Below are 21,842 nucleotides of genomic sequence, written 5' to 3'. Positions count from 1 at the left end.
CTTCAGTTTCAGTTCATAGAGGAATCTTTGTTTCAGGGAGATTTAGTTTATTAAAAGTACGATGCATTATCCACAAAGCAGTTCTGCCTGACCTTTTTCTCCTATTCAACTCTAGCCCCCAACTCAGTGTCCATTTGTAGATTATCTTCAAGATGAAAGTACTGGATGGTTTAGTTGCGTAGATTGTCCATCTACTTATATACTCTACACAATAGGCTTCTTTATCTTCCTGATTTTTCCTGTGCTTAAATTACATGAAGTTTTTGTTCCTGATTATTTATTTAATTTAGAGGATTTACAGGGTTCTGGGCCAGTGTCATTTGTAAATAGGAATAATTGGGAGACCTCTTCTGTAGGGAATATTACTTCAATTTGTAGGTGACCCTGGGCATCATCTATGAAAGTGGCAGAGGCTTTTGTTGAGCCCATGATATTTCTATTTTATGCACTGATAACTACTTACTATTGATAACTAATAAGTAAAATTATGTGTTTTATCTATTATGAGAACCATGTATAGTTTTGGTAAGTATGGTAGACATCTTGTAGGAGGAGAGACTTTAAAGTGCCCTTTGGTTCTAACAAATCTAGTGTCATGACTTTTTCATAGTTGGTAAAATGATAAGTGTGGGGGAGCTTACATTCTCTGTACCATTTAATCAGTTGTATAAATTTAAGGATGGGTATATAAGTGTGAAGATATGGTCTGCTATGGAATATTACTTATAGAAGTCTTCTTGTTCCCTTCCTTTGATAGAGATTATTCTTACAAAGATTTTGTAAGGATGAAAGAGTTGGCATATAGGTCAGCAATTATTAATATTCTTTTGATTGCCTTTTTTTGTATAGTAAGATTTGTTTTTATCCCTTTTCCTTTAGTATCATTTCTTCTTGCAGATAACTTGAGAATTGATGGCTCAGTGGTTTCAAAACTATATTGACTCCAATATAACCTCCTCGTGCATATTTGTTCCAGTATATCTATATTTGTCTTTCCTACCATTTTTTTTAATCCTTTAGTGTCATTTCTTTTTGTTGACATAGTATACATGACACTATAATTATAGAGTCTGAAATGTAGTGACTACACTGTTTTTGAAGGGGGAAAAGTGTTTTGTATAAAATGTCTTTATAGATCTTTTCTGATTTTCATCCACTTGTTATCTTTCTGATTTTTATTCTTTTGTTAAGTCATTTCAGTCACGCTTGATTCTTCATGATCCCTTTTGGGGTTTTCTTGAAAAATATATTGGAGTGGTTAGCGATTCCCTTCTCCAGCTCTTACAGATGAGGAAATTGAGGCAAATAGGATTAAGTGACTTACCTAGGATCATATAGCTAGTATGTGTCTGAGGTCAAATTTGAACTCAAGATGTCTTTCTGACTCCAGGCTCAGCACTCTATCACTGTGCCACTTCTTTTCATTCCCTCGGAGTCAGATCTCTTAGCTATCTTATCATATATTTTTCTTTCATTGTTTCTTTCTATTTTATGAGTGATACTACTTGTTTTCCATCATCTTATTTCAGTCTGTCATTCTAGGTTACTTTAGTGTCCTCCTTATGGCAGCTAATTTACAATGGTTAAGCTTCTTTTGGAAATAATTGAAATATATGCCAACATTATTCATCTATCAATTTCCACAAATTCATACTGTGTTATCTTATTATATGCAGATGACCTAGCACCTCAAAGGACATTGTCAGAAGAATACAAGTTCTAAAAGTTTCTATCATGCTAAAAGGTCTTTGAATGTAGTCCTGGCAAAAGACCAAAGGTTCTCAAATTTTTTGCACTCAGGTTTCCTTTATACTATGAAAAACTGAGTACCTCAGAAATCATTTTGATCATGTCTGTAATATCTATCAATATTTACTATATCATAAATTATTAAAAATTCACCATATTAGAAATTAAAGCTGTTAGATTTACTTTACTTTAATACTTGTTAATTCTTTTTTTTTTTTTTTTTTTTTTTTTTTTTTCCCTGAGGCAATCAGGATTAAGTGACTTGCCCAGGGTCACACAGTTAGGAAGTGTTAAGTATCTGAGATCAGGTCCTCCAAACTTCAGGGCTGGTGCTCTATCGACTGCGCCACCTAGCTGCCCCTTGTTAATTCATTTTTAAAAAGAATAAAACCATTGCATGTTAACATTACATGTGTTTTTTTGTTTTTTTGAAAAATAAGTTTTCAGAAACAAAATTTTATGAAAAGAGTAGCATTGTCTTACATATTTTTACAAAGTGTTTTAATGTCTAGTGTAATAGAAGACAGCTGGATGTTCATGTCTGTCTGCATTTGTTATGTCGCAATGTGTTGTTTTGGTTGAAGTATATGAAGAAAATCTGGCCTCTTATAGATACTTAGTTGGAAAAGGGAGAATTATTTCAATAGATAAATAAAATCTCAGTATTATTTTAAAAATAGTTTTGACCTCAAAGATCTCTAACTGGCTTCTGTAACTTCCAGGAATCCATGGACCCCACTTAGGACCAGCCTACCTAAGTATTGATATATTTATTTCTAGTAGGCTCATAATTTGGCAAAGAAGTCTTTGGCCATGGTAGTCTTTCAAATAAAAAAACAAAGAGTAGAAAATAGCCCTTTGCCCTATGGGATCATTTTTCCATTTCTGTAATAGTGATGGCAGAAATTGAAGGAAAGGAAACAAAAGATGCAGTTTTTTAAAAAATAATAGCTTTTTTATTTTCAAAATTCATGCATAGATGGGGCAGTAAGTTGGTGTAATGGATAGAACACCAGCCCTCAAATCAGGAGGACCTGAATTCAAATTTGGCCTCAGACACTTAACACTTCCTGGTTATGACCAAGTCACTTAACCCCAGTTGCCTCAGCAAAAAAAAAAAAAAAAAAGCATGTGTAGATAGTTTAAAACATTTACCCTTGCAAAATCTTGCGTTCCAAATTTTTCTTCCTCCCTTCCCTTACCCCATCCCCTAGACAGCAAGTCATCCAATATTTATAAACATGTGCAATTCTTCTATACATATCTCCATAATTATCATGCTGCACAAGGAAAATCAGCTCAAAAGGGGGGGGGGGGAAGAGAAAGAAAACAAAAAGCAAGGAAATGACAATAAAAAAGGTGAAAAAATTGTCATTAAGTAATGATCCACATTCAGTCCCCATAGTTCTCTCTCTGGATGCAGATGGTTCTCTCCATTACAAGTCTATTGGAATTGGCCTGAATTACCTCACTCTTGAAAAGAGCCACATCTATCAGACTTGATCTTCATATAATCTTGTTTTTGCTGTGTATAGTGTTTTCTTGATGGTACTTAATGTCACTTAAGCATCAGTTCATGTAAGCCTCTCCAGCCTCTCTGAAATCATCCTGCTGATCATTTTTTATAGATCAATAAGATTCCATATCATTCATATGCCATAACTTATTTAGCCATTCCCCAATTGACGGGTATTCATTCAGTTTCCAATTCCTTGCCTCTACAAAAAGGGCTGCCACAAACATTTTTTGCACATATGGGTTCAAAAAGTATTAACTTAATTCTTGGTACTCATGTACCAAGTGTGAGAGTCTTGCCAAATTATAAGTAGATCACTGGACCTTGGCATTCTTGCTATAAATGAAATCAGAAAACAAAAGGCTTTTGCAGGAAATGAAAGGATGTCTTATAGCTACTTTTTGGAAAACCAGATAAAAGTATCGGTACATCCAAAGTGTTTACTAATTTAGTCATCTAATATTGTAGTTCACGTGATGTCTTTGCAAAAAGACCATCATAAAGATTTGTACCTTCTGCACTAATATCTATTTCAGATAGATAAGGAAATTTAATAAGCAACTCAATAAGACTCTATAAATTAATTAACATATTATTTGATTTGTGGTGACCAAAATGCAAATATGAATTAGGGAAGTATGACAAAAAAATTATTGGAAAATATGGACTTGGGAGTAAGACACATTAGTGTCAGAGTCTTAGAGAACACATAAAAGATCTCATGCCTGTATACATTCTGAATATTATTTTGAAAAAAAAATCTGGAAGTAACAGACATAGTAAACATCAAAATCATAACAAATGACTAAATATTATTTTAACAAAAATAACTCAGTGTTGATAGGAAGAATCATTAGAAAGCATAGTTTTTCTATTTGGAGGAGGAAATGGAAGGATCATGAAAAGGAACATCACAATTGAGGGAGTTTTGTCAAATGGGGATTGCACATGCAGATTTGTGATTATGGGGGAAGCTAATTGCAGGTGAAGGACTCTGCTACCCCAAATGAACAGCAGTTACCATTGTGAAGTTAGAATCTTGTCTTCCTCATCTGCTTAGGAAGCAATTTGTCTCTACTGAAACTCACAGTTGCCTGATGGGCTATTCTTGTGGCCTTGCTGGGACCTGGAGAATTTATCTGTTGTTCACTTCCTCCTCTCTAAGTTGGAAAGATAAAGACACCAGTCCCTTCTTCTCTATCCACCTCTTATTCCCTCCCACTTCCAGTTGAAGGGGTAAATTTTTTTATCTTCCCTCCATCCTATTTAGTTGATCTGAAAAAAGATCCAATATTGTCCTATTATTCTCTCTTATAGCTGAAGGTAGTTTGAAAGCCTGAGTCTTTTTATAAATTAGTTTTTTCTCATTATCTGTAAGCATTATTGGTCTATTGAGATCAGAATATGTGAGGGGGCAGGGAGAAAGTATCTTGAAGTTCTGTTGTGGGAGTTTAAAGATCCATTCTAGGGCTTATTGAGTTATGCTTTAGTGTTGAGCGATCTAGTAGCTTTCCCAAGCAAAACTCTAAAAGTAGAAGCCAGGGTTCCCTTAGATTTTTTTTAATTGCTATTACTGTATAGTATTTCTCTTGGTTTTACATAGTTCCCAATTATTTTGTGCAAATCCACATTTTTCTAAAACTATTGAGCTTATAATTTCTGATAGCAGTATAATATTCAATCACAAACATATACCACAACTTGTTCAGCCATTCCCCAGTTGATGGGCATCCCTATAATTTCCATTTCTTTGCCCCCACAAAGAGAGCTACTATAAATATTTTAGAATATATAGGTTCTTTTCCTTTTTCTTTAAACATCTTTGGAAATAGACTAAGTAGAGATATTTTTAGGTCAAAAGTAATTTAATAATCCTTTGGGCATAATTTCAGTTTGGCTTCTGAAATGGTTGGATCATTTTACAATTCCATAAACAATAAATTAGTATCCCAGTTTTTCCACATTCTCTCCAACATTTATCACTTTCCCCTTCTATCATTTTAGTCAATCTGGTAGATGTAAAATGATATTTTAAGGTTGTTTTAATCTGCATTCCTCTAATCAGTAATGATTTAGAGCATTTTTATATGACTATAAATATTTCTTCATTGTAAAACTGCCTATTCACATCCTTTGACCATTTATCAATTGGGGAATGACTTGTTTATATATTTGACAAAGTTTTAATTATTATTTTGAATTTCCTTCCATCTCATTTTTACTTACTATTTTCCTTTTCAGACTCACTTTTATTCTTTTACTACTCTTTTACTCCCCTGTTACCTTAAGCTTTCCCTCTTACTGTCTTATTCCATATTTTATCCACAAGTTTAAAATTCCCTCCCTTATCTTCTTTCCCCATCCTCCTAATCTTATTCTATCCAGTCTTTTAAAAGTTCCTCCTCCAACTTTCCCCCAATTTCTCATCTCTCTACAAACTCAGAAGACTTCTAAACTTTTTTAGATATATACTTTGTTTGGTTCCTATTCAACCCAGAAGAAAGTTAGTTTCTAACATTACCATCTGATATGGGTGTCATTCCTGAATCAGTTGTCCCTATAGGGTCAGACCACCTACTCGTTATATAACAAAGATCAAAAGTGATACAAAATTGGAATAAATAAAAATGAGAAAAATATGTGATAAATAATTTAATTCAACCTTGCTCACTTAAGCTGTTGTTATTGTAAAAATTGAATTTATGATTTATAAATTATTTTTAGTCGAATTCTTTTTGTGAACAAATGCAGAAAGAAAATGGCCTTTTTGTATTTTCTCAAAGTTGGAAACATGAAATTTAAACCTATTAAAAACAGCATGGAATTTGGAGTCAAAAGACCAAGGTTCAAATTTTGGCTCTGCCACTTAATTTCTCTTTGACCTTGGTTACTTAACATTTCTAGGTTTGGATTTCCTGATCTCTAAAATAAAAGAAATTCAACAAGATGATCCTAAGGTTAGGAGCCTGTTAGAGCCAACTCATACTGGCTTTTGAGGGCCAGTTATTCAGTTTTCAGTGTCAGCATTTACTTTTTGGAATTCAGAAAATCCTATGTAAGCCAGGAGTTGATTTTTAATTTTGTTGAATGTTTCTGCACAAACAAAACTAATGCAAACAAGATTAGAAGGGAAGTAACAAATTGGGAAAACATTTTTACAGTTAAAGGTTCTGATAAAGGCCTCATCTCCAAAATATACAGAGAATTGACTTTAATTTATAAGAAATCAAGCCATTCTCCAATTGATAAATGGTCAAAGGATATGAACAGACAATTTTCAGATGATGAAATTAAAACTATTTCCACTCATATGAAAGAGTGTTCCAAATCACTATTGATCAGAGAAATGCAAATTAAGACAACTCTGAGATATCATTACACATCTGTCAGATTGGCTAAGATGACAGGAACTAATAACGATGAATGTTGGAGGGGCTGTGGGAAAACTGGGACCTAATACTTGTTGGTGGAGTTGTGAAAGAATCCAACCATTCTGGAGAGCAATCTGGAATTATGCCCAAAAAGTTATCAAAATGTGCATACCCTTTGACCCAGCAGTGCTACTCCTGGGCTTATATCCCAAGGAACTACTAAAGAAGGGAAAGGGACCTGTATATGCCCAAATGTTTGTGGCAGCCCTTTTCATAGTGGCTAGAAATTGGAAGATGAATGGATGTCCATCAACTGGAGAATGGTTGGGTAAACTATGGTATATGAATGTTATGGAATATTATTGTTCTGTAAGAAATGACCAACAGGAGAAATACAGAGAGGCTTGGAGAGACTTACATCAACTGATGCTGAGTGAAACGAGCAGAACCAGAAGATCATTATACACTTCAACAATAATACTGTATGAGGATGTATGCTGATGGAAGTGGCTATCTTCAACATAGAGAAGAGCTAATCCAATTCCAATTGATTAATGATGGACAGAACCAGCTACATCCAGAAAAGGAACACTGGGAAATGAGTGTAAACTGTTATTTTTACCTTCTGAATCCAATTCTTCCTGTGCAACAAGAAATTCGGTTCTACACACATATATTGTATCTAGAATATACTGTAATATATTTAACATGTATAAGACTGCCTGCCATCTGGGGGAGGGGGTTAGGGGAGGAAGGGAAAAAATCTGAACAGAAGTAAGTGCAAGGGATAATGTTACAAAAAATTAGCCATGCATATGTACTGTCAAAAAAAAAGTTATAATTATAAAATAAAATTAAAATTAAAAAAAAAAGACCACAACAAACCTAAAACCAAAAAAAAAAAAAATGGAATGGTAATCTCCCCTTTCACCCACAGTGACAGATCATTACCATTCCATGTATCCTAAAAAAAAAAAAAAAAATTGTTGAATGTGTAGACTTAAGAAAGTGATAGAGAAAATGACAGTGAAGCAAATTAAACTTAAAAGTGTATGTATGGTACGCACTTTTTTTTTTTTTTCTGAAGAACTTAGTTGTTAAACATTTCCCAGGACACCACTGCCCATTGTCTTTTCCAGCTCTGCATCTATGATGGTCCTCTGATGATGAAGCTTGATTTACCAATAGTGCTTTTGTGAGGCCAGAAGCTGATTTCTTAGTTTATTAAGAGAATTATCAAATATTAATTTCCCAAATCATTATTTTATTGCTGTTTACAAGTATTCAAAAGTGAGGCTTCTCAACTCTGTATAATTATGTTGTTTGACAGATCCAGTTGAAGCTATTATGACTATTCATAAGATGAATCTGCTAAGCCATGATTTCTTTCATCTTTTGAGATTTTCTTTTTTGTGTTTTGAATGCTTTAATTCATAACTTCATTCACTGTTCCTGATTCTCATATTTTCCATAATCTAACATTGAAAATCTAGCACCATTTATTTTCTATTCTGTATATTTGAAATTGTTATTCATTTTATCTTACTTGGAGAGAGATGTATGGTATGTCAGGGCTAAATTTGACTTTCACAGAATTGTGAGATGCTTTGTATAGCATTTACCTTCTTTTAAAAAAAAACCCTAAAATTTTTTTTTTTTTTTTTCATAGTTGACTGCCACCATCAGGAATTTGGTTGACTTACCATTAGCAAGGTGTAAGTTGTTGAGCAACAGTGCCCTTCCAGAGCTCTGTGGAGTTATGGAACAGTATACCAATGATAAGGATGTCTGCACCAACGTTGCTAGAATATTAAGGTATGTAGTATTAAAGGAAAAAATAATACACATAAATGTTAATCTTAGGATGTTGTGTTACGTTAGATTTTTAAATATCTTAAAAAAATTTTTTTTTATTTGTATAATACTGCCTTCCAATAATGCAGTGATTTCCTAACACTTCATATTTCTGGCACCCACAATACTACTACTAACTTGTATTCATTTTGCAGATGGTAGTTTGAGTTCATAAAATGTTTTTTAGAGGATCTCAGCACATTCTATAAATATGTTAAAAGTTCCCCTCTCAGGGACATCTAATTAATCCCATTTTACAGAAGACACACAGAATTACAGGAAGTTTAAATGACTTCTCCAAAGTCGGGAACAGAGCCAGGCCTAGAGCACAAGCCTTTTGAACACTCACTTCTGTGTTTTTTCTCCTAGGCTTTATGCTGCTTCCCTGTGCACATTTCTGAATGTCACTGTGGTTTAAGAAATCCTATTATTCATCTCACTGTATCTTACTGGATGTCATGGATATCTTTGCAAATGTGTGTTTGGAAATGAAGTCTTTGTAGACATGTGATTTTTGAAAAGCATACGTCAGTGTTAGCTTAGTTTTAATCCTCAGAAATCTCAGTGGGGTTGGCTTGCATTTGTAATGCTTTCTTTTTTCTCTGTGTATATTCCTTATGTTATTTCAAGGAAACTTGCATTAAGCCAATGACCAGGTTCCTGTAGACCAAGTACATTCTTTTAATGTGTTGGATAATGACCAGGGTTGAGCATTTGCGGGAAACACTGGAGTCAAAAGTTTAAAACAAACAAAAAAAAAAAGTCAAACTATGGGGGAAAGCACACAACAGAAGTTCAGGATAACACCAGTATTCATTGGGTCTACTTCCTGAGAAATATGCCAAGGATAATACCCAAATCTCAAAGTCATTAAGGATACTTGAGAAAAAACAATATATTTATATGGCGTTTTAAGATAAAATGAATGAGATCTAAAGAAACATATATGCAATAAAGGAAAATTAATGATTCCATGTGGCACATTCTTAAATCTAGTAACTGGTGGAATTTTCACGGTTCTATGTTAAATAATGTGAGAAATTATTATTTCTCTCTTGCATTTAATAACTAATTATTGCATTAAGACCAAGGGTTTTCCCCCTTTCTACTTCATCATATAGAAATCAATCGGCATCTTTCTCAAAAATATGCCCAGGCCAAGTCTAATCAGACAGTAAAAGGAATTCTAAGTTTGAGCTAATGAATACATTCTTGTTAATTGTGTTTTCTCAGATAGGTCTGGCAAGTATTGACTTTCTACTTTGTTAGACAGGTGATATGGAAATTGATAGAGTACCCTAGATTTGGATGATCCAAGTCTTATATCCCAAGACCCTCACTGTAAAGTCATCCATCTTCTCATTGTAATATTCATTTTTTCATTGATTATTGACCAGAGTTGATTTCTATCCTGAGGAACACCTATGCCTGAGTACCTTGGGAACCCACTGCCTTGAAGATCTTGGTCTGAAAGAGATGGCCAAATGACCATTCTTTTATTAATAAACTTACTGGCCTTAGTAAAATGATTAAATTACCCAGAAATTATGTCTCTCAAACCTTTTTTTAAGCCTCACAATAGACAGAGGGCTTATGTTGTAACTAAAAATAACACAGGAAGCTTTCTGGTACATTAAATTTGACCTCTTGTGCTGTATAAAATATATAACAGATGCAAGAAATAATTTAAATGGTGTGACAGAGTCATAATTCAGACCATAGTCCATTTAGTCTTTCTTTATCAGTGGTTCTAAGGGAGAACATCACTGTTGTCTTCCAAAACATATCTTTTTAGTTGTGAGATACATTTCTAACCCATTATTTCTTTTAAATGCTCTAAATATAGATCTATTAATATAGCTATATCTTTTTTTGAAATTGTAGATTTCAGCTTGGACAACTTCTTGGGGAACTAGGTCTGTGTTTGTATCACATCATGATGGGAACTGTTTTGAGGTCATTTGTGAGGATTCATATTAGTACTGACTTTGTACTCTTTTAAATTATGGCAGATTTAAAACCACTATTTTAAACAATTACTATGGTGGTACTGGATTGCTCACTTTATGGAATATCTGTACTTTTTAGTTATAGAGAATGCCTTGTCCTTTGGATAAATCCTTCAAGAATTTCAGTTTTCTGAATCGATGTTATGTTCTTAATTAAAACATTGTGATTCTTTAATTTTACATTTGTTTTTATCATACTTAATACGTTTCTTTATGAGTCTGAATTTTATTATCTTTCTGCAAAAAAGATTATTTCAGACCATTTAAAATTATGTATTAAGTTCCATTACCTGGTATTGAATAATGCTGAATCCTTAAAACATTTCCTAGATTCATACTGTAATTTTTTTTTCAAAATCTTAGTTAATCTATAATATGAAAGCTATCATTTTGACCTTCCCCCCCCCAAATGTTTAAAATCATGATTTCCATTCAATCACTTATGTGACCATTGCTTTTATAGATTCAGTAATATTAAAAATCACTCATTTAAAATGCTTTATGTTCAAACCACCATTGTGTACCTTTTTGGTCACTGGGGATGGTTTTCCAATCAGAAAATAAATTAATCAATGGCTAATTACACAGTATCTTTTTCTTTATACCTTATGTGGAATAGGCACTCCAGAAGCTACTGAATGAATGAGTGAAGGAATGACTGAATGTCTAAAACAGCATGTTGATTATTTGTACACATGGAGGAGATAACTCTCTAATAGGACATCCACAATTTAGAAATGATGTTTTCTCAACTATATCAAATATGAGTGTCCTTGAGGTTCTGGAAATCAGTTCTTCAAAGAGATTAACAAAGCCTTGGAATGATCATCAGTTGCTATAGAAATTAGAATGGTGTTGTTGCTGGCCTCGGGTTAGCTACCTTGGATGAAGGCAAATTGTTACCCTCAAATAAACAGTTGCGCTTTTTTTGCAACTTACAATATGCTAGTTAATACCTGACTTCAGGAAAGGAAAGGAATTAGATATTTACGCTTCAAATAAGCATAAATTTTTATCTTAAATATTTGTGCTTCAAAGTTTGTTGTTGTTGTTGTTGTTGTTGCTTTTGTTGTTTTATTTTGTTTTTTCCTGCAGAGCTGTAAGGTGTAAACAGAAACTGTATAATGAAGCGCAACTAGGTAGTATAATGAATAGGGCACTGGTCCTTGAGGCAAGAGGATCTGAGTTCAGCTTCAGACACTTGATATTTACTAGCTGTCTGACTTTGGGAAAGTCATTTAACCCAATTGCCTGGGGTGGGGAGGGAGAAAAAAAAAGAAACTTCATGATGAGTATTTATAGACTACTAGTTTAAATTTATGTATCTTTAAGATTTGCATAATACTTTCCTCAAAAACGACTATGTAAAATAGGATGCACTATCAATTGAAAAGTAAATATTTATTAAGTTCCTACTATGTACCCTGGTGCTGGGCTAAGTGCCAGGGACACAAAAAGAGGCAAAAGACAATCCCTGCCCTTAAGGAGCTTACAATCTAAGGGATACTTCCAAGAGGTTAAGTTACTTAATTACTTATTGAAACATAGCTACCAACTACAGAGCTGCAGCACCCAAACCAAATTTTCTGATTCCTAGAACACTACTTCTCCCTCCCTCCCTTTCCCCTGCTACTTTCCCCTTTACATACAAGTGTTTTTGTAGTGTGGAGGCTCTGGAGTTGTTTTGCCCAAATTCTGTTCTGATTAGCAGCCTTTGGACTCCAGAGGGTGTCTACTCAACTTCCTCTCTAGGGCCTAAGGATACTCCAAGGAACTTTGAGCTATCTTTTCTAATGCTGTAGGCTTATTGAGCTTTTCCTCATGGTTATCAATTAGAGAGCCAATCTTAATTAGCTTTTTTGAAACAATTGGAATAGTGTAGAACTTCCCTCCACCATAAACAGAGGGTACAATCTCTAACAAGTACACACAGAATTCAGGAGAAAATAGGTTGAGGTTTATGGTATATGTGACAAAATAGAATAGTAGTTCTTGGATGTCTTTTGGCAGGAAGCCCTTCATGAAGTGCACATGAAATTTCTTTTAGATATGGCATCTCTTAGCTTTCTGTTAGGCTCCATGTAATCTTGAAGCTCTTTTTTCTCAGTTTATCTAATCCTCAGTTAACAATGTATACTGTCAGCTATTTTGAGTTTGCTAATAGGATGCCAATGGGAAATCCAAAATCCTTTGAAACCCTCTTAGCCAGTCTCAATATGTTTCTTGTTCATTGTTAACTTTGGATAAGTTTAATAGAGGTCTCCACACTCTGGTTATACTTCATATTTATTAATTGATTCAGTGGAGGTGTTCTAGCTTGAAAAAGGTATGAGGAACTAAATGGAGCATGATTAATTGCCTTAATTTGCCCCCACCTTTATATTTATTTTTATCAATAAGGACTTGGTGAAAGTAAGATAAGCCACAAATAAACAGAAGTTTAGATAGTCTACTTGTTCTTCATCTGCTATTGTGATTATTTGTGATTAGATTAGCAGGTGGGACTTAAATTCATGTATGTTCAAGCTCACTATGAAAAGTGATTTCCATCAAATTTCAAATCCTTTTTAGTATCTTTTATGCACCTAAAGACCCCCAATCTATAGATGATTAATTATCAAGATTGTTTTGAGTCATGTTGTAATGCAAATCAAGATAGCATTTTGTTTGGGAAGCACTTTCTTTATAACAACCCTATAATCACCTTCTTTACAGATGATTAAATATTATCTTAAAAAGGTCAAGTGACTTAATGATATTAACCCAGGTTTTCTGCTTTTAGGACTAATGCTTTCCCTACTATCTTGTATTGTTCCACACCTATGAAATCTCTTAAAAAAGAATAGATTTACTCCTTTATGATGGGATTATTTTAATTTTTATAAAAAAAAAGAATAGATTTACTCCGTTATGATGGAATTATTTTAATTTTTATAAATTTCTCACCCTTCTCACTTAAATAGTAAGTTAATCACTTGGCTACCTGTCAAGTAGCACTCCACATGTTATGACTCATGTATCTACCTGTCCTGCTGATTTTTAGGCCTTCTCTCCTCTGCAAGTGTCTTAAGTTTCCTTTGACCCTTGGGTTCACTGCAAAGATATTATGGGTTTACAAATTAGAAATAGGAAGGAAAAAAACACTCTTAATTCCTGTTTGATTGTGTAGTGCTTATGGCATAGAATGTTTTATGAATCAAATCTCCTTTTCACTGACCCAAAAAAAAAAATCCCAATTTAAAAAAAAAATTAGCCTTGAATCATTTTTTGAAAGGAAGTATAAAGTCAGTGTTTTCATAGTGAAACATTAAAGTAGAATAAAGTAGAATTTAAAATATAGCAATTTAAAAAATAAAATATAATATAGCAATTTGACCTTTCATAATTAACATTTTTACTTGACTGATCTGTTTCATAGTTGCCTTTTAGATAAGTCTCCAAATATTTTCACATTGACTTTATGGGATCTGTGTTAAAATGTTACATAGAAGGCTTGGACTAGATGATCTTTTAACTCTAAAAATGAGTCTATTAGAATATTGGTTTCAAGACAATTCCAATAGACTTAGGATGGAAAATGCCATCTGCATTCAGAGAGAGAACTAAGGCAACTGAATAAGGATCAAACCATAGTATATTTTACCTTTTTGTTTGTTTGTTTGCTTTTTCTGTCTCATGTATTTTTTCCCCCCTTTTGGTCTGATTTTTCTTGCACAACATTACAAATATGGAAATATGTTTAAAAGTATTGTACATCACAGCAATAGCAATATTATGTGATGATCAACTGTGATGGATTTGACTTTTTTTTTTTAACAATGAGGTGTTTCAGGGTAATCCTAGTAGACTTGTGATGGAGAGAGGTGGCTACATCAAAGAGAAGACTATGGGGACTGAATATGAAGCACAAATATAGTAGTTTTACTTTTTGTTGCTATTTGTTTACTTGGTTTTTTTTTTTTCTTTTTTCATTTTTTTCTCCTTTTGATCTGATTTTTCTTGTGCAGCATGATAAATGTGGAACATATGTTTAGAAGAATTGCACTGTTTTACCTATATTGGATTACTTGTTGTCTAGGGGAAGGGAAGGGAGGGAGGAGAAAAATGTGAAACACAAGGTTTGCAAGGATGAATGTTGAAAACTATTCTTTGCATGTATCTTGAAAAATAAAAAGCTATGATTATATAAAAATATTGTACATATATAATCTATATCAGATTGTTTACTATCTTGGGGAGGGGAAAGGTTAGGGACAGAGGAAGAAAAAAATTGAAACACAGAATCTTAAAATAATGAATGTTGAAAATTATTTTTGCATGTATTTAAAAAATAAAAGACCATTGAGGAAAAAAATATTGGTTTCTCAATGGACAGAACACAAGTTTGAGTTTTATAGAAAAATAAAATGTTTTTTTCATTTTTATTTCCCATTTGGTGTGTGTGCAGCAAACTTTCCTCCTATCACGACTGCTGTGCAGCCTTGGCTGACTATTCCAAATGTTATGCCTTATTTTTGAGCCTGATAAGCCAATACGAGAAGAAGCAGGTTAGTTTGCTATTTCTGTCTTTTCTGTATTCCCCAATGTGTCTTTGTCTTTGTATAAGTCTATAAGCCCATATAAGTCTATATGACCTACTTTTATGAACATGCAAGAAAATATTAACTAGATAAAAGCAGTTTTAAGAAAAAAGTTTGATTCAATGGGAGAGGATCAACCAAATAATAAACAAATGATGGTATTATTCTGGTAAACTTCCCTTGAACTAAAATCTTATAACTCAATAAGATGGCTAAGATTTTTCCTTACAAGTTGAAAGTTATCTATATATTCATGATGATCCAAAAATGTGGGAATGTTTGTTTTTTTTGGCTATGGTGTAGATATAACTAAACTCAATCTATATTTGCCATCAGATGAAAATGCAGAAATTATTTTTACCCTCCATAATAAAAGAAAAAGTATTAGTATTTATCATGCACACTTATTTAGAAATAAAACTTATACCCTGAAAACATGAGTTTATGTTAAAATCACACTTAATTCCTCTTTCATACACACACACAAGACAGTGAAATTAAAGTTTTTGTAAATATTCAAGAAGAGGAGTATATACTGCTTGATAATTTGGTCACATAGAGAAATATTTCTTTTACTGTACTTAAAAATGTACTTTATAAATATTCCCTTGAACTTTTGCTTCTGAGTTGATCAGTTTTCAAGTGCCTCTAAATCTTTGAACAGCCAACATCACTGATGTTGATGTAAAGCAGGGGTTCTCAAACTACAGCCCACAAGTCAGATGCGGCCCACTGAGGACGTTATGGGACCCGCCGGGTTATGGCAAATGGGTTGAGAGGTGGAAACAGTGTGAATTTTTGTTTTTACTATAGTCCGGCCCAACAACAGTCTGAGGGACAGTGAACTGGCCCCCTATTTTAAAAGTTTGAGGACCACTAATGTAAAGGCTGAAAGTTTCTCATAGAGAAGATTGAGTGAATATGTTAATAAGCTTTCAGAATCTCGATGGTCCCTTGTTCATCCAAGGAACAATTTAAAATACTTATGGCCTATTTTGTGGGGTATCTTACCAGCATGTGGAATCTCCTGATTAAAAGAAACACTGGGAACACAAGACTAATTCCCTTCCTTTTTCTGATTTTTGAAGGAAAGAGGAAGACGTTTATAAATTTTTTTGTGCTTGTTTTTGGTGCTGTGGTATTTTGATTATGGGGATTATAGTAGAGATTTGCTTTATATGATTTGCCCTAGGATTTGTAAATATTTTAAAACAAAGCTTGCTTGTTTTGTGATTAGTTTTAAAATAAATTTATTTTTATTTTTGAGCCATAAGTATAAAGGCTATTGTCAATATGGTTTTTTTTGAAAAGCAAAATAAACTAACCAATTTCCAAACCTAAATTCTGGTGGATTTTCAAATTAAACTATTATTAAATTATTATAATTATTAAATTAAAGCTATAGCTTTAATTCAAGGACTTTATAGGCCCTCTCATACTTGTAAATGGTGATAGATATTTTAAATAAATAGAAAAAATATCTTATTAATTTATCAATGAGCAGCAAATGAGAATTCAAAAACTCTGAAGACATGGTTTTCTGGACAGGTGTAGCTGGTTCAATTACATTTGTTTTTCTTAACAAGCAAGTTATTCACTATTAAATCTGATTTACTTTTAGTTAAGAATTACCCATTAGTCATACTTTTGTGTTTAAGAACAGATCAGAGTCTTAGATTTTCTGAGCTGTTGGAAAACTTTCTCCATTCCACTTAGGGAATTTTGTTAGGATCCTTCAGTGTGCTTTTTATAGAGCTAGGTGGCTTAATGGATAGAGGATTGGATCTGGAATCAGAAAGGATTAGATTCAAATCTTGCCTTAGTTAGCTTTATGACACTAAGCAAGTGACCTAACCTTTCTTTGCCTCAATTTCCTCATGTGTTATTTAATGGAGATGATGACAGCAGTTTGTGTCTCAGGGTTATTTCTATTTCTAATTCATCATTGCTAATTTTTATAGACTAATTATATCTACATTGCATCTTGCCATTGTCCTTTAGGTCCCCTATGATCTCCTCAGAGCCTGAGAGATTTCATGATTTTCTGTAACACCATTGAAAGTTTTCTGATGAAAAGGTAGCCTTTTTTTTTTTTTTTTTTTTTCAGGGAGAAATTTGGGATTGCATGCATATTATTAGCTAGCCAATATACATTCATCTTGTTTTTTTCTGATATCAATTTCTAGGCTTGCCTTTTTTGAATGGCTGTGATTCTCCATTAATAGACTCTGTTGTCTTCTGGGGTTTGTGCAGACCTCATTTTTACAGTCACACAATTGACTTGAAGATGTAGAGAACACAAGGTCCCACAGTGGTTATTGTTTGTTGACTATTAAGAAGCACTTTATTTAATAGAATAGAATGCTCCCTTAAAGGCTTTCCTCCAAAAAGATGTAAGATAGAATTATAAAAGATTTCTTGAAAAACATAATGATAGGGAGAGCTTTGTTGGTTAATAATGTCAAGGAATGTGTAAAACAGAGAGATGACTACTCCCAAATGTATTTGCCCTAGGCATGCAAAATGTTTAGCCCAGTATCCAAATAGAAGAGATGGTGTATAGATAAGGTTCTCCAATAAGTTCCATTTGTGAATGACATTGTGTAGATTATATTGCAGAACTTTGCAGAGATACCACAAAAGAGTTTTACTGTGTTATCCACACAGAAAAAAAATGGAAGAATTATCCTGGGTGGTCCAGACTATTAATCAACAAGCATTGATTTAAGTATGGCTTCACTAGACACTGTAATAGGTTCTTGACATACAGGTACAAAAGTAAGACTTTTTATCACCAAGCTTTATTACATGTATCCCACAGGACTGGCTGATTAGTACCTACATCTTGGACAGATAGTGCCGATGAATATTGAACCAGATTCAGAGTTGAACAGAAGGAAAATAGACTGGATTGTCTTTGGAAAATTGTATTATGTTTTTTAATGTCCTCAAGGTTCTTCCTGAAATCATTTTCTTAAATGTTAGTATTCTTCCTGATATGTTGCATGAGTGAGTCAGGGGAATTCAATCTTTAAAGACTCAAAGTTTAAGTTTGGTCACCCAATGGGCAATGGAGAAGCATGGGCCAGCATAGGTAGGCTTTAGCATATTATCAATGATAATTTGAGTTCAAAAGTGTCATTAGGGTTGTTATCCAGAAAAATTGTGATTGGGAGATGGGCTTTCTCAGAGTAGGAGACTGTCTAAATTTTGCTAACCATGATCTAGGCATTGTCAAGAGATTCAGGAAATAATCTTTGGCTTCCAGTATATCAGACAATATGTAAGAATTCACAGGTTCCAAAAGTGTGGATAGATTGCAATTTGTGCATCTGTGTAAGAGCTGTCTTCATGGATGAGATCATGGATAATTTAAAGTACTGTGAGGTAGGAATAGCTTTTGTAAACATTTTTTTTTTAAAACTTTCAGGCCACATTTGACATTTTTCTTAAAAGAAAATAAATCATTTCTCCTTTTCTCTGTGAAATCAAGCTAGCATTTAATAGTATGAAAAAAGTATATATTACTAAGAAACATTTCCCATGTTTAATCTATTTTTTACTTCTTCAGGTATTACCCTTCTCCACAGGTCTGAGGAGGAAATGCAAACTTTTTTTCTCTGTATAATTGTCTCTTTGATGGGCTGATTTTATCAGCAGTAGCAAGCAAATCAAAGACTTAAAGTGACCCCTCTGTGGAGTTTTTTTGAGACCACTAATGTCATAAGCACCTAAAAATAACTTTCTCTTTTCTGCAGAAATGAAAAAAGTTTTTAAAAATCATAAAGCAGGATATAAATGTGTTAATACACAGTAAACTACCTTTGTTATACCCTGCTTTTCACTTGAGTTCTGAACCTTGAGTTCTTGTTGCCCTTGAAAATAATCATTACTTCTCCAGAAACTTATGTCGACAGAACTAAACTTTCCTGTACTGCCCCAGGATTAGTTATAGTAAGAATGTGTACTATTTTGTGTATCTCATTTTCAATTTTAAGAGATTTATTTTGATGATGCCCTTTTATTCGTGGAATCTTTAATATATATATATATATATATATATATATATATATATATATATATATATATATATATATATATATATATATATATATATACATATTCACATACACACACACACACACACACACACACACATATATATCTGAAGGAATGCTTTAGGTTTCAGACATTTATTTGTACATCTTAGCTGTGCCTATCAATTTATGTACCTCTTACTAAAAAAGTCTTTTTTTGACATTTAGAAGCTGTTTAGTTGCTTTCATTTATTTTATTCTTTGAAAGAATAGAATTAGCTGATTACTTTATGCAAAGTCACATTTGGAACCCATATTACTTAATTTGTTTTGATTGTGTTTTCCATTAGATAATGTCTTGCTTCATCATTGTTTTTCTATTTGGATAGCATCTTGCTTCATAGTCTGATGGTATGGGAAATGTACATAGAAAATGAGAGAAAAAATTTGGGGCAAAGAACTTCAGCAGCAAATGCACAAAACTCTTCTCTCACTTTACAAAACAAAATACTTCATCATTTTCCATAAAATGGGAAGAATCATCTAAATAAATGTGGTAGTCAAATCATATAAGACTCCTTGAAAGGTAGAAAGAACTATAGATATAATTTTGTCCAGTGATCCTCTAATTATCAGTTTGAGGCATAAAATAGAAAAATGTATGCATCCCAGAAGCATTGTTACCTTCTTGACGTATATCCTGCTTAGAATTCAAATTGAAGAATGATTTCTGATAGATGATGAGGTTACCTGTGATCCCAGAACTGAAGCTCTGAATTCACATAGCTTGAATTTGATCTTGGAAACTTTTTGATAACTACTAATGTTTAGTTCATATTTTCTTGCTCTGGGCTCAGGCTGCATAACAACTGAATTTAGTTCTTTTCTAGCTCTTATCTAGTTTGTATGTTTGTGCTAATCAATAAACATTTATTAAGTACTTATTATGTGCCTGGCATTGTGTTTGCAAAGAACACAGGACAAGTTTATATAATATAAAACAAAAGCTACAGAAAGGACTTGTATTTGATTTCATAGTCAAGAAAACTTTCGTTGCTGGTACCTTCATAGCTGCTCTAGACTTAACTGTGTCACCCTGGAATAAAAGCTCTTTGATGTGGGAAAGGAATTTAGGGTTGGTAAAAAAAATTAAATAAATAAAAATTATGGTTGCTAGATGATGCATTGTGTTCTTTATAAAGAAAACTGAAAAAGATCCTTTTTTTTCTTCTTGGTATTTCTGTTTAAAGTCTTTGAAAAATTTCTCGTCCCCTGCAAGTTCTTAAAATGAGATAGCCAGGATTAGTATGCCTCTGGTCTAGTTAACATAGTTATAGCTCTTTAATTAAGGCCATATCTACTCCTAGCTGTTACAAAAGGGGGTCATTAGGAAACTCTGAAAACCTCCCATCTTATTACTAACTTATGGTGTCAAATCCTCAATTTTAACAACTTAGGGCAACTGAATTTAGTCAAATCTTCCTTACCTCATGGTATAGTAGGGAAAATAGACAACACACCCTCACTGAGCCTTTTTAAGTCTTGGGAGGAGTCCTTTCCATTTACCTTTCCAACTGTCATTATTCTCTTCAGTCTTCCTTCCCCCCTGCCAGAACTAATGACAAGCCATGCAAAGTACTATGCAAACAAATCTAGAAACATCAGAGTGAAAAACAGCAAAGTGAGTTGGTTGCTGCCATCACCTGTGCCTTAATAGTAATAGCCCCATTATTATATACACATATAATAAACCTAAAATCAGTCTATTGAAGTTCATATATAATGGTTGGTAAGAACTTGAAGACTTATTCCTGAGTATAAAAGAGCTCTTCGTAGAGCAAAGCTATTCTCTCTAAAGTTACCAGTCATCTCTTGATTGTCAAATCCAAAGATTTCTTATCAGTCTTCATTTTCCTTGACCTCTCTGCATTCTTTTTGTCACTGTTAATCTCTTCTTAATATTGTCTTCTTTTTGTTTTAATAATAGCTTTTTATTTTCAAAATAATGCAAAGTTAATTTTCAACATTCACCTTTGCAAAACCTTGTTTTCCAAATTTTCCTCCCTTTCCTTTTCCCACCGCCCTTCTCAAGACAAGTAATTCAATATATGTTAAATATGTGCAATTCTTGTAAACAAATTTCCACATTTATCATGCTGCACAAGAAAAATCAGATCAAAAAGAAAAAATGAGAAAGAAAAAAAGCAAAAACAAAAAAGTAAAAATCCTATGTTGTGATCCACATTCAGTGCCTCTTTCTGGATGCAGATGGCTCTCTCCATTGCAAGTCTATTGCAATTGGCCTGAATCCTCATTGTGGAAAAGAGCCAAGCCTTTCAGAGCTGTTAAGACTGTCTCCTATCTGGGTTTTCAGAATACCATTGTCTCACAGCTCTCTTCCTACATCTCTGACCAATCCTTTTCTCTTTGGCTGGATCCTCTTTCAGTTCATACCCGCTAACTATGAGTGACCCATAGGGCTCTGACCTGGACCTTCCTTTCTCTCTTGGTATGTTTCCCTTGGTGATTACATCAGCTCCCATGCATTTAACCACCATCTCTCTGCTAAAGACTTGTCAAATCAGCCCTCTCAGTCCTCTGTGGATGTCCAGTCTTACATCTACAGCTGTCTTTTGGACAGCTTGAACTGAGTATCCAGTAAGCATTTAAACTCAGCATGTTCAAAACTGAGCTTATTTTCCTTTCCCCAAATCCCCCCCTTTTCC

At 33.4% G+C, this 21,842-nt stretch overlaps 1 protein-coding gene across 1 annotated transcript in view; it reads left to right on the top strand.

Annotated features, from left to right (window-relative positions):
* ARMC2 (armadillo repeat containing 2) overlaps positions 1-21,842 on the top strand; it is a 159,024-nt gene that overhangs the window by 94,663 nt on the left and 42,519 nt on the right. The window contains exons 11-12 of the mRNA XM_074310139.1: positions 8,306-8,451; positions 14,947-15,046. Coding sequence (XP_074166240.1) covers positions 8,306-8,451; positions 14,947-15,046 — 246 coding nt within the window. The remainder of the gene's footprint in view (positions 1-8,305; positions 8,452-14,946; positions 15,047-21,842) is intronic.

The sequence above is a fragment of the Sminthopsis crassicaudata genome, chromosome 4 (genome assembly GCF_048593235.1).
Source record: "Sminthopsis crassicaudata isolate SCR6 chromosome 4, ASM4859323v1, whole genome shotgun sequence".
In the NCBI taxonomy this organism is placed as follows: domain Eukaryota; kingdom Metazoa; phylum Chordata; class Mammalia; order Dasyuromorphia; family Dasyuridae; genus Sminthopsis; species Sminthopsis crassicaudata.
Note: the sequence above shows the minus strand (reverse complement) of the source record. Positions and strands in the feature narration are given on the sequence as shown.